The following is a 12,068-nucleotide window of genomic DNA, read 5'->3' as shown; positions in this document are numbered from 1 at the left end:
ATTAATCTAGATATATAATGTTCTGATTAGATGAGACATCAGAATCGGAAATCATTTATTGAAAGCGGAATTTTTCGTGATGTCAGCGTAGTATAAAAATGAAATAATACGAGTTGGATAAAATAGATTAATTAAATAATACATTATACATTTATAAATCAATTGAAAAACGGTTAGCTCATTGAAACCTGTTATTTCCATTGTTTGCATGCATCATAAAATACTTTGAGAATATTGACTAAAAACAGAAAAATACTTGGAACAAAAAAAGCAGAGCAGAAATTGAATGACTATCCAATTGGACTATAATCAAGAGGATTTACATTCTTTTTGTAATTGGTTTAGTTTTTACTGCTTTAAAACATACTGACTCCTTCAAGAAACATCTTAAGACTTTCTCATTTGTTCAGGCTTTTCCTTGATTTTCTTGAACTCCTGTGTTGTTTTCAGTATTATCTTTACCTTTTAAATATATATTGTATTGAATATTGGTTTGATTGTTCAAGCGCTTTGTGACCCTGGTCTGGAAAAGCGCTATATAAATACAAATTACTTACTTATTTAATAATATAACAACCACGATTTATAGAGGTTGTGCTAAAGCAAAATAAAACCTTTCCATTTGTGGTAAATCAATGTTTAGCAAAAAAAGATTAAAGTACCACGGTTCCTTTGGGAAAAGTAAAAAAGATGATCAATAGCTGTAACACTCGAATCCATGACGACCAAACGAGTGCTGTTACTCTTAGGTCCGGCAGAGGGCGCTGTTCGCTTTCCCCACTAATTGAACCTGGGCGTTATCCGCGCGCGCTCAATCGATAACCAAACCAAAGTCCGTCTCAACAGTCTCGTGCGAGCAGAACTCCTCAGACCGCTCGTGTCCAACAGTCTGCTCCACTTCCCGTCTCTCCCGGGGGGTCTCTCTCTCTCTCGCCGGGTCTCCTCCATCGATCGAGCAGGAAGTTGTGGGCGTGTGATGGGTTAACGCCGGAAGGCCTCGCCTCACCTTTCGCGCGCGCGTCACACGGATTCCGTAAAGTGGTTGAAGACCACGATCCATCCTCCAGGAGAAGACCCGCCTCCCTCTCGCCGCCTCGCGCGCATCCTCGCTCGGCTGAACTCGGCTCGACACTCGGCGTCAAACCCGCATCTGAGGAGGAGGAGGAGGAGACCGAGGCGCCATGAAGGACCGCATGCAAGAACTTCGACATGTAAGTTTCTTCTATTTTTACAAAAGTGTGCGCGAGGCAGCAACAGTTGCTGCTCTGTGGCTCCCGGCGTGCGTGTGCGCGTCGCGGGTTCGCCTGGAAAACGAAGGAAAAGGTTCTTGACACTTTGATCAAAGTAGAAAATAATACCTTTAATGTCATTTCTCCTGTGATTCTTATGAATGTGAAGTGAAACAAGCTTAGATTTTTAGTTTATCTTGTGTTTTTCATATGAGCGACCATCTTTCATGCACCGGGGCCCCTCCTCCTCCTCTCGTGCGTGAGAGCGATGAGAACCTGCGTCTTAATGGAGGTGACGAGAGCCACAGGTGCGCGTGACAGATGTCACTGGATGGAGCTACTGTTCATTGACACTTTTTTTTTACAGCTGCTGATGCTCGCGGACATGATTGTTTTCTTGTTTTAGGATATTCCGAAATAAATCAAGTAGAAGCTAAGCCATCCTGTAGACAGGCCAGGGGCCACATTTGGCTTTATTAATGCGGCCCTTGTAATGTCAAAGTATGATCATGTATAAATGGTTATAATGCATTAACAAATGTATTTTGTATTTATTATTCATTTGCAATTTCACATAACACGTCCCTTCTTTTTGTGTGTAATTTTTCCAGTATATATTAAGCCCTCAAAACATTTTTTAAGTTCAATGAAGAAATGTTTAGAAAAAACGAATCTATACAAGAATAAATTGCAGCTTATTTAGCTTAATAAATGTCCTTTTTTTAGGGATTTTTTTCGTTTTTCTTTTTGCTTGACGGCCCCTAACAACATTGGCAGAATTTAATGTGGCCCTTGAAGGATTTGAATTGCCTGCCCCTGCTGTAGAGACTCGAGGTAGAACGGTTGCTCCTCCCTTTAAAACCAGTGGATTGGTCGTCTTTCTGGGGGTCTCTTGGAGACCCTTGTATAGGCAAGTTGGAGACACAATATCCATCTTAAAAGATGTCTCTAAGTTGAGAAGAGTCGTAGAAGTAGAGTTGGAGAAGAACGTCTCTTACCTCTTTATGTACGGGTCAGTGTTCTGGAGAAGAATTAAAACGTGTAAAACATGAACAGTGGGAAATGTAAGGCATTTTGGCATTTATCAATAATTTAGTAGCTGCGATCTCGTGTAAGATTCCTCGGAAAATAAAAGTTTGTGTGGATTGAAGAATGAACTTAAAATATATTTGTCACTTTGTTGTGTCAACAATACGCAGATGCATCTGAAAAACATGATTTGAATTTTACAAAAAAATAAATAAATCACATATAGTTAAATTGACAATTAGCAGGTTTAAAATCCATGTTATGTTCATGGTTGTGAATTATCGACTCCTGACAGAGAGGTTTCCTCAACAATGTTCTTGTCAGAAGGTGATATTTTGTGACTAAAGTTTTTCTTTTCTACATTTATTTGCCTTTTGGAATATGTTCTGTGTTCCAGTGAGGAAATATTAGCAGGTTAAGTTAAAAAAGTGTTGAATATTCGCTCCAGAACCAGCCGAGTCTTCATCCGTTATACCCAAAGTTAGTCAGCGATCACAGCCGGTCAAAACTTCCAAAATCCTGTTTAGCTACAGCGTTTCATCAGTTAGGGATCGGGATCTTTCACCTGTTATGACAGTTATGTCAGGATGATTTAAAAACATCCGACACATCCCTACGCTTTGACACCAGAACCAACAGAAGAGAGATATAAAAAATAAACTCCAATACTAACCGTGGAAAATAAAATGTGTTTCTAAAATCCACTTCACCCAAATTTATTTGGATCTTCGCTTTAGAAAAGTTGATTTTTCTCTCTGTTTGTTTGTCTGACAGGATCATCTTCACTTCCTTATATGGTCATTCATGGGCAGAGATTTATGCTAAAGTCTCATTACTATCCAAGAGGTTCAAAAAAAGCAAGTCAACTGGACTTTGTAGAGTTTCTAGGAAGATCACCCTTCTTCTGTTCCAAGTGAGCCTGGGTTAGGAGCCGGTATATATCCTATAGGGGGAGGAGCAGAGAACAACAGGGAGAGGGTTGAAACAATCCATGGACTGAAACCTATTCCAAGCTACACCTGGAACTCTACACAGTCCAGTTGACTCGGTATTGAACCTCTTGGATAACCAGGACCTGCATAAATTTTAATTAAATTTTTATCGATGAGAACCTTCACGGACGGACTCATTACTATGAACTGCTCTCGCTTTAGGGATTCATTGAACACTCACTTGTTTTTACGATCAGATCTGAGTGTTCTGCTTCCTTCATGAATCTGGACTCGTGCTTCATGAATGAGACCCAGTGAGTTTAAGTGGACGTAGATAGCGGCACGAAGAGATAGAATCTTGAAATGGTAAAGATTTAAAGTTATGTGTTGTCATGTGACTGCTTGGTAAAATGAAGGCTGATGGTTGAAGAATAAATAACCAACAGATTGAAGGTAAAGGTCCATTTCTCAGTATGAAACTGTTTCCAAATGGACATAATCTTCTCTTGTATATCTCGGTACTTCTGAGTAAGTATGGCCGAATACCTGATACCAAGTCTGAAACCTTTTCCCTCGCTTATCTTCACCATAGATTTAACTAATTTTCTAAAAAAAACAATGCCACGAAACGAATACTCAAATTGTGCAACACAGATTTAGCTTAAATCAGAATTCAACAAGAAAACCATCCTGAGCTGGTGACCATGATCCTCTGTTGTCTTTATCAAGGATTGTCACACAAGTCAAGGTGGACTCTGCTTTCCCATATCTGAATTCTCGGTGACAGGAAACTGCTAGAAGTTGCTCCGTGTTTCTGTAATGGTGGAATCAACCTGTAGGAAATGGTTGTGGATTTCCATATAGACTTACTTCAAGACCATTATGGTTCAGTTTTAGACCCAATATCAATCAAGATGATGACATCACAACGGCCCCTTCAGATCAGTGCTGGGAACAGAAATCCCCTAGAAGTGTTTTTATTAAACCTAAACCTGTGCTTGCCTGTCAAGACTGGACTCTCCTCTCTCTAAAGAAATCCTTCAAATCCATCATCTTATGCAAACATGACTTTGCACCTTCATAAAGATTTCAACCCTGAATGGTGGCAAATAGTCGGCAGGAGGGATTTCTGAGAGCCATTAATCATCCCGGCAGATTGTTTGTGAGTCAGCCATCCTCAGATGTGTGTAACTGGCAGTTAAGCTGTAGAAAGACAACGCGAGGACCAATTTATGGCTCCTCAACGCTCGCTGGAGATGGAGCTTTGAATGGGTCTCGTGGGAGACGAGTCGGCTCTGCCAAAATTTGTATGTGTGAGTACAGCGTGAGAGAAGCAGGTCTCCCGGCCTGGCGTCTCCACACACCAGATATTGTTGGTAATAAAGGAGCACGTTTGATTTTGACGCTAGAAAAATCATTATTTTTGATCAAGTCGACTGTTCCTGAAAAACCTCCCTGTTATTCCGAGGGCCATTTCAGGACATCAGACGACGAAATTACTGACACAGCGAAGCCGTTATTTCCCATCAGAACCAGATTAATATTGTGTTCTATGTATAGCCTCAAGATGAAGGAGGTTCCGGTGCCAGTGGAGACTTCTCAGAGGGTCAGCGGGGCCATTTGTCACGGTGGCTTTAATTTTCATGTTTTCCTGCAACAATCCTTCACAGGTTTGGCGGTGTGTGTGTAGCAAGTTTTATACCGATCCCTAGACTTTGGGTATCGACCGATAAAATCCGATGTGTGTGTGGAGGTATTTGGATGTGTTCGAGTGTGTCTTCAATCACTGAGCACAGGTCTATGCAATAAAATGAACATATACGTTGGTCTATAATTCGATAAAGGGAAATAATCCTAACCCTTGGTCGACATGAGCGGGAGTAGAAAAGAAGTAAAATCTGTGTTTTGGGTGAACTGTCTATCACTTTAATAATGCTCAAATAAAAAGAGCAAGTGATGTAACAAAGTTATGCCCAACAGATTTAATCTCCTGCAGAAACAGAGAATCTGGGTAGTTATTCCTTCACTGGATAACACAAGGATATGAACATTGGACAAGACTATGACACATGAAAGAGTTTGTGATTTTTCTCTTGCTTAAGGGAAGCGCAGATTTACATCATCTCTGCTGCACAATTGTTATCGTGTTAGAGGTCCGAGGCGATGTCGGTCCTTTGCTTAAGTCTTTATCAATTTTTTTTTAATTTTGTTGAATGTGTGACGGGTCTGTTACTTCCGCTATAACCTCCGCTATTAAACCCTCAAGTTCATAAAAACCTCTTCTGTTCGCTGTGTTATTGTTAGTTAAGCTTTTATACAATTGTAGGCTTGTTTGGCTTTTATTTTAGCGAAGAAGATATTTATTTTGTCTGTTTATTTGCTGTTATATTGTGTATAGGCAAATGAACAGACGGATGACAGCTGTATGCTAATGAACTATGAAAAGACAAATATTTGAATATCACATTTTTGTTACCGCCATATACTTTATATTATAGTCCTCTACGTCGGTTATATCAACCAAGTGAGTGAAAATAGTGAGAGCCGTAGCAAATAAAAAGATATTGCGCAGCACATAAAACTTTGTTCATTAAAAACAATCTTAATGTGTCATTATCAGCTGACTGTGTGTTATTTATATCATTATAATAATAATTTATGAAAAATAAATCGATAGTTTTGAAAACTTGGTCGTACATTTCTGCTTCAGAGTCCGTCAGCTTCTTCAAAATTCTCAACGCTTTATGGTTCACTTGATCAAATCAAGATGTTCCATCAGATGCAGGGAGTGTTCAGCATATGTTAAATATGAGCTATATTGAGTTCTGACATCCATCAGAACTCAAAGGATGAAGGTGACATGAATGCTGACTGATGCAAGAGGCGACCAGCGCGATATAGAATGGTCAGAAGGTTGAGCATGATGACTGAATGTAAGTTTTTCTTACACTGTCTGTAACTGCCTGGAAGGTACATTAACATGACCCATAACAAACAGTTGACTCCGGCTCTGGAAAACCTCCTGTGCCGAGCACAGTTTCCTGCCTCCATCGTTAGCTTCATCTTCTCTAATCAACTTTGATTGTTTGCGTCACAACAACCTGCGCATATGACATCGTCACGGACCCGTCCTGAAGGTCCAAAATCCGGCACAGCTTCTTATTCTTCTGCTTTGATTTCTGATGATTCATATTTCAGGTTCAGCAGCTTGAACGATCCTCTCAATAAGTAAGACTGTGATTCGTCCTCCCTGTTGGCCCAGAACAGACAGATGGTGCTGATATGAGGCATTTATTAGCCTTCAAGTCCTAAGTAAGGGGGGGCGGAACACGTTGATGGGGTAATTACAGATATTAACCGCTGCGGGGACTGTTATCAATCAAACCTGATGTTTATCTTTTTACCGAGTCATTTTATCGCCATGGCACCTTCTGCTGAACATCCGCCCTCTCGTGGTTCTGTATTGTTGGGTCTTCGAAATCTTTTTCATCGACTGTCAGGCTCCATTATTTGCGTCCATTATCGTCATTTATCAGTGATTGACGCAGCTTTGCCAGCTGGTATGACGTTCGATCCATTTGTAGAGTTACCCATTTCTGCTCTCTGCAATCGGAGTGAACGTCCCCTTCTCTTAAAAGTCTAACTGGGCGAACTGTTGGTGACACACACCAATGTCCTTGCTGCCTGTCTGAACATGTTTTCTCCTGACCCTTGAAACTGACCTCCCTGTTTGTAATCTTATGTCTGTGGTCTTTTTTTTCTCTTCTCAACACCTCTACCAATCTGTTTCTTGTCACCCAGGATCCCCGACCAACATGCCCTCCTCCCTTTTTCCTGCTTTTTCCACATAAAAAGTGATATAAAATGTATAAAATACAGTAATCTCCCACGATTACTGAAGCAAGGTTGCATCAGTTTTAATGCACCACAATTTTCTATGCCCACTTTTGAAAACAGGGTCCAGTGGGGGAACTTCCACATGATAGACAGCTTGATTTTAAATAACGGTTAATGGAAATAAGGTTTGACGCTTTCGGACGTTATTGAAATATATTGCAAAAGCGCAATTAAGGATGTGAAAAGTTTGCTGTAACAAGAGGCTTCAGTGAAGTTTCATGGGTGGAGATGAGTACCTTGAACAAAATATTAAACGTTTTTTACGGTAGATATTTGAACCTTGTAATATCACTATGTATTTTGTGAGAAGAAAAACTGTAATGGAAATCCAGCTATAATCGTGTATGTAGTCCTCAGTCAGAACTTGTGATATTTATTTGTGGGGGACGTTTTGAAAATAATTCCGTAAACAAACGTTCAAAAAAAAAAAAAAGAGCGAGAGAACAATTACTTGATCTCCAGTTGCTGCTGTGGTGGTGAAATGAAGCTCCTTCAACCAGAACTCTGCACTGGACTCTACCAAAAGTAAGGTTGATAAAGTTAAAGTAGTGCTTTCTTCTTAAAGTTGTAAAAGAAATGTTTGAAATTTGGAGTCACAGTTTACTATAACAATATCTCCTTGGGATAATCCTGGATGAGCAAAAACTATATTCAGCGTTGTTTTTCTAGCATGAAGTGTTTTTCTGTCAGGCGTGGAATTGCCACAATTCCCCTCTCCCCAGATACCTCTTCCTGGGGGACACTGATGAGTTCCTAGGTTAACTAAGATGCAACATCTGTCCGGCATGTCCTTGTTCTGCTACCGCCATGATCCCAGTTGTGCATGTCCAAGAAGGTATGGAGGATGCACCCCGACATGATTGAAATGCAGAAGATCAGAGGTTTTACTGAGTCTCGTCTGGACGCCTGTTTCCCTTTACATCGGGCCCAGTGTGACGGTTGTGCAGTGTGTAACCGACCCAAGACAGTGACTGTAAATGAGAGTAATGAAGTAGGTCGACCAGTAAATTCTGAAAAGAAAAACTTTTTATTGCCAGGCCGGATGAATCCCTCATGATTCTATTAGTCTCACACATTACCCTCTCTTTTCTTTCCTTTACGATTCTTCACCTTCATAAGAATGTAGAGATTCCTTCCATAGAAAATATTGAAAAGAACAAGTCAAAAGGTTCAAGTACCAACGTGGAGAACGTGGTTACCTATAGACTGAGTGAATAAATGTTGGACAAGTTAAGTGAAGTGGTCGTCAATGACATTAACACAATAATTCCGTCGGTTTAAACACTGTGAGTAGCATATGAAAGACACACTCATAAAACACAAAATTCATCGACACGTTGAAGCGGCATAATTGCCTCAATGAGCCATGAAATGAGCGAGACCAATCTGGCGTCTCACTGGGTCTGTATTTGCAAATGAGGCAGCAGTTGCAATGATAACTGATTTTATGTGTTACGAGTTAGCCGACCGAAGCCTTATGAACCTCTACGTCCATTATCTTCCCGTTCGGAAGCTCAATTCTGTTTCCATCCATTTAATGCTAATGCATAAATGTCATCAAAACTTTCAAATATGCAAAACGTTTTTACACTATCATGGAAAGTTTTTTTTTGAATTAAATACATCGCAAATGGACATACTTTGTCACATGACTAGTTCCAAGAACATATGATAAGATGCGTATGGGCGAATGAACAGGTCGAGATTTGTAGTTTATATGTTGATGAGATTCCCAGAGAGAACAGAACAGACAGAATCGCACCTAAAGTGGTGCAAGCTTTTTTCGTATTGCATGAAAAATATAAAAAAGGCGCTGCTAAAATAGGATTGCAGATGTCAGTAGGTGAAGTGGTAGATGTACTTCAGACAGGAAAGTGGTGAATAAATTAAAGAATGTCCGATTATTTAATAAAATAATACACTATTTACAGAAGTTAAATCACTTTTAACTTAATAATTTACTTCACCCTCCATGTCTCCATGAAGACATCTTTTTAACCCTTGTTAACTCACGGTGACCCGGGGGGCCTGAAAAACAAATGTGTTTTTGGTATCCCTTGTGTTGTCTCAGGGTCAAGGTGATCCGGGGGCCTGAAAAACAAATGTGTTTTTGGTATCCCTTGTGTTGTCTCTGGGTCAAGGTGAACGACCTCCCTGGCTTTCATAAATACATATGCAGTCGTTGACCCTGAGATAACACAAGGGTTAAACATATTTAGAATGTTAATAATGCTAATATTTCAACTGAATAAAGTAGCTCAATGACGTGAACTGCGACCACTCTTGGTGTGAGTTCAGGGTCATGCGGCTCCTACACAAATCAACTTTATCGCAAACACTGTCAATTTAAACGAAACATGTTTTCTGTATGTAAGTAAGTAAGTTAGTAAGTAATATTTATTTATATAGCGCTTTTCGAGACCAGGGTCACAAAGCGCTTAAACAATCAAAACAATACTCAAAAAAGTACATACTTTAAAGATCAAGATAATACTGAGAACAACACAGGAGTTCCAGAAAATCAAGGAAAAGCCTGAACAAATAGAAACGTCTTAAGATGTTTCTTAAAGGAGTCAGTAGATCAAGCGCAAAGAGAGAGGAAGATCGTTCTAAAGCTTAGGAGCAACAGCCTGAAAAGATTTCTCTCCTCTGGTCCTGAGCCGTGTGCGTGGAACCATAAGTAGATTCTGATCCACAGACCTCAGAGCCCGAGCTGGGGTGTAAGGCTGGATCAGATCAGTGATGTAAGGAGGAGCCTGACCTTGAATAGCTCTGAAAGTAAGAACCAGAATTTTAAAGTTGATCCTGAAAGAAACTGGAAGCCAGTGAAGAGTTTTAAGGATCGGAGAAATGTGAGTTCTTCTACTTGAGCGGGTTAGAATTCTCGCTGCAGAGTTCTGAATCAACTGCAGGCGTGACAGCTCCTTTTTGTTAAGACATGAAAACAAACTGTTACAATAGTCCAGACGAGAAGAAACAAACGCATGGATTACAAGCTCCAGATCATGTTCCGACAACATTTTCCTAAGTTTAGAGATTTTTCTCAGTTGAAGGAAACAGTTTCTGGTCAGTTTTCTGCAGTGTCGAACATGAGACATGTCTTTATCAAATACAACACCCAGGTTTCTCAGGCTCAGTTTGACAGACTGACCTAAGTCACCCAAGTACTGACTCAACCCTGGAACCTTATCATCAGGAGCAATCACCAGTGTTTCAGTTTTGTCCACATTTAGCTGTAGAGTGTTTTTACTCAGCCATTGTTTGATTTCTAGCAAACAATTGACTAAGCTGTTCAGCCTCTGGGGCTCAGTTGGATCAAAAGAGCAGTAGAGCTGGATGTCATCAGCAAAAATGTAAGTCGAAGTATAGACTCGGAGTGTATTCTCAGGTGAAAGTCATCAGATACCAGCATTTATCTGCCTCTGTGGATGCATACAAAGACGCAGACAACCTTGAGAAGGTACGCAAGATTCTCTCTCAGAAACAACAGCTACACAACCTTTGATGGCGTGTGATTGTACACATGGCCTATGATATTGAATAACAACACGCTTTTGATCCTGCCGGTGCCCCTGGATCAGCAGACGTATTTTTAAGAGTCTATAATACATATCTATTGACCGTCCAGTTGCTCCGCTGTTAAATAATCATGTACATGTAGCCATGATCGATCGTCATGGACGCGTAATGATCATGAAAAAGTGCGAATGGTTCCTTTCACTGTGTGGAGAATCATCTGAAATGTCATCACGTCAAAGACGGGAAGGTCACGAGGCAGAGAAAAGGGGAGAGCAGTTACCTGTATACGCGGCTTAATGTCATCAAAAAAGACTTGGCTAGATAGACGGCTATGAAGAGGAAAACAAAAGGAGAGCATCTATAATTAATCTGGTGTTTTTTTCGAGAAGAGATGGCGAGGTGTGTGTGAGGGAAGGAGGAGGCAGAGCGAGGTGACCGAGTTCATCATGTGTGTAAGCTAACGATTGTCGACTGGAGGAGAAGGAACAGCAAGACTATTATAGCGGCTGATATTTAGAAAGTTCTGCAGACACATTTACGACTCGAGAGTGTTGTTCCACCTCCTGCGCTTTTTTTTTTTTTTTTTTACTAGTTACAGTGTTAAATGGGTTTTGCACACCTTCAATTTTAGGTACAGCTTTGTTTGTTTCTGGACTCCTCAAACTATTTGTCTTGTCAATGAAAATTGCTGCTTCTATCCCTGTTGTTTTACATCTTCCTTTCTAAAGTTGATTTAAAACTGAAGGTTTTAGAGCAGGAATGACACAAAATGCCAGGCTCCAGCTGGTAATGGGTGAAAGAAGAGATGTGTTTTTTAATACATCAATTTTCTATAACTAAATTTACAAAAAAAACGGTCAAAACTAAATAGAATAAAAAGCTCCACAAGTTGACGGCAAACTAAATCAAGGTCGTTTTTCTCAGGTACAATGTTCGATATACAGTATATCCAAACCAAAAGAGCATTGATCGCGAGCAAGGTGGTGTACCAACTGCTCAAAGAAGTGTTGAATAATTAGAGTCAGAAGTCAGTGTAGGAACTTGCCAAAATTTACATGAAAGAAAAAGAAAACAGAGCCAGAAATAATTAAAGTTTCTGAAGGCAATTCAAGAACGCGGTGGAGTCAGCATCACACCAGGCAGAACTGTAACACGAGCTTACGCCGGTCCCTGGTGAATGCAACGTAAATGAAAAGCTGGATTATAGCAGATTGCCATCTTCATTAGCAGATCAAGCCACACACCGACAAAGAATGGGGAGAGAAACAGGAAATGACTTTACGAATTGACTAAATGAAATGTATCGAGATGGGATGGCTTCAAGATTAGCTCTCATAGATGGCAGACCCCTGCCAAGCAGCTCAATTAAACTGTAATATGATTTTATTTTTGTCCAATATCATGCTTATTTTAACTACTATCACAGATTAGAATGAGTTTATGTGGAAAGCGGGTGGTAGTA

At 40.2% G+C, this 12,068-nt stretch overlaps 1 protein-coding gene across 4 annotated transcripts in view; it reads left to right on the top strand.

The window, feature by feature from the left end:
• The first annotated feature begins 871 nt into the window (after nt 1-871).
• Nucleotides 872-12,068, top strand: part of stx1a (syntaxin 1A (brain)) — a 53,581-nt gene continuing 42,384 nt past the window's right edge. For all 4 annotated transcript variants that reach the window (XM_087795496.1, XM_087795497.1, XM_087795498.1 and 1 more), the window contains exon 1: nt 872-1,211. In XM_087795496.1, coding sequence (XP_087651622.1) covers nt 1,182-1,211 — 30 coding nt within the window. In that variant the 5' untranslated portion in view covers nt 872-1,181. The remainder of the gene's footprint in view (nt 1,212-12,068) is intronic.

The sequence above is a fragment of the Callionymus lyra genome, chromosome 7, assembly GCF_982586985.1.
Source record: "Callionymus lyra chromosome 7, fCalLyr1.hap1.1, whole genome shotgun sequence".
Taxonomy (NCBI): domain Eukaryota; kingdom Metazoa; phylum Chordata; class Actinopteri; order Syngnathiformes; family Callionymidae; genus Callionymus; species Callionymus lyra.
This window is presented reverse-complemented; position numbering and strand designations above follow the sequence as displayed.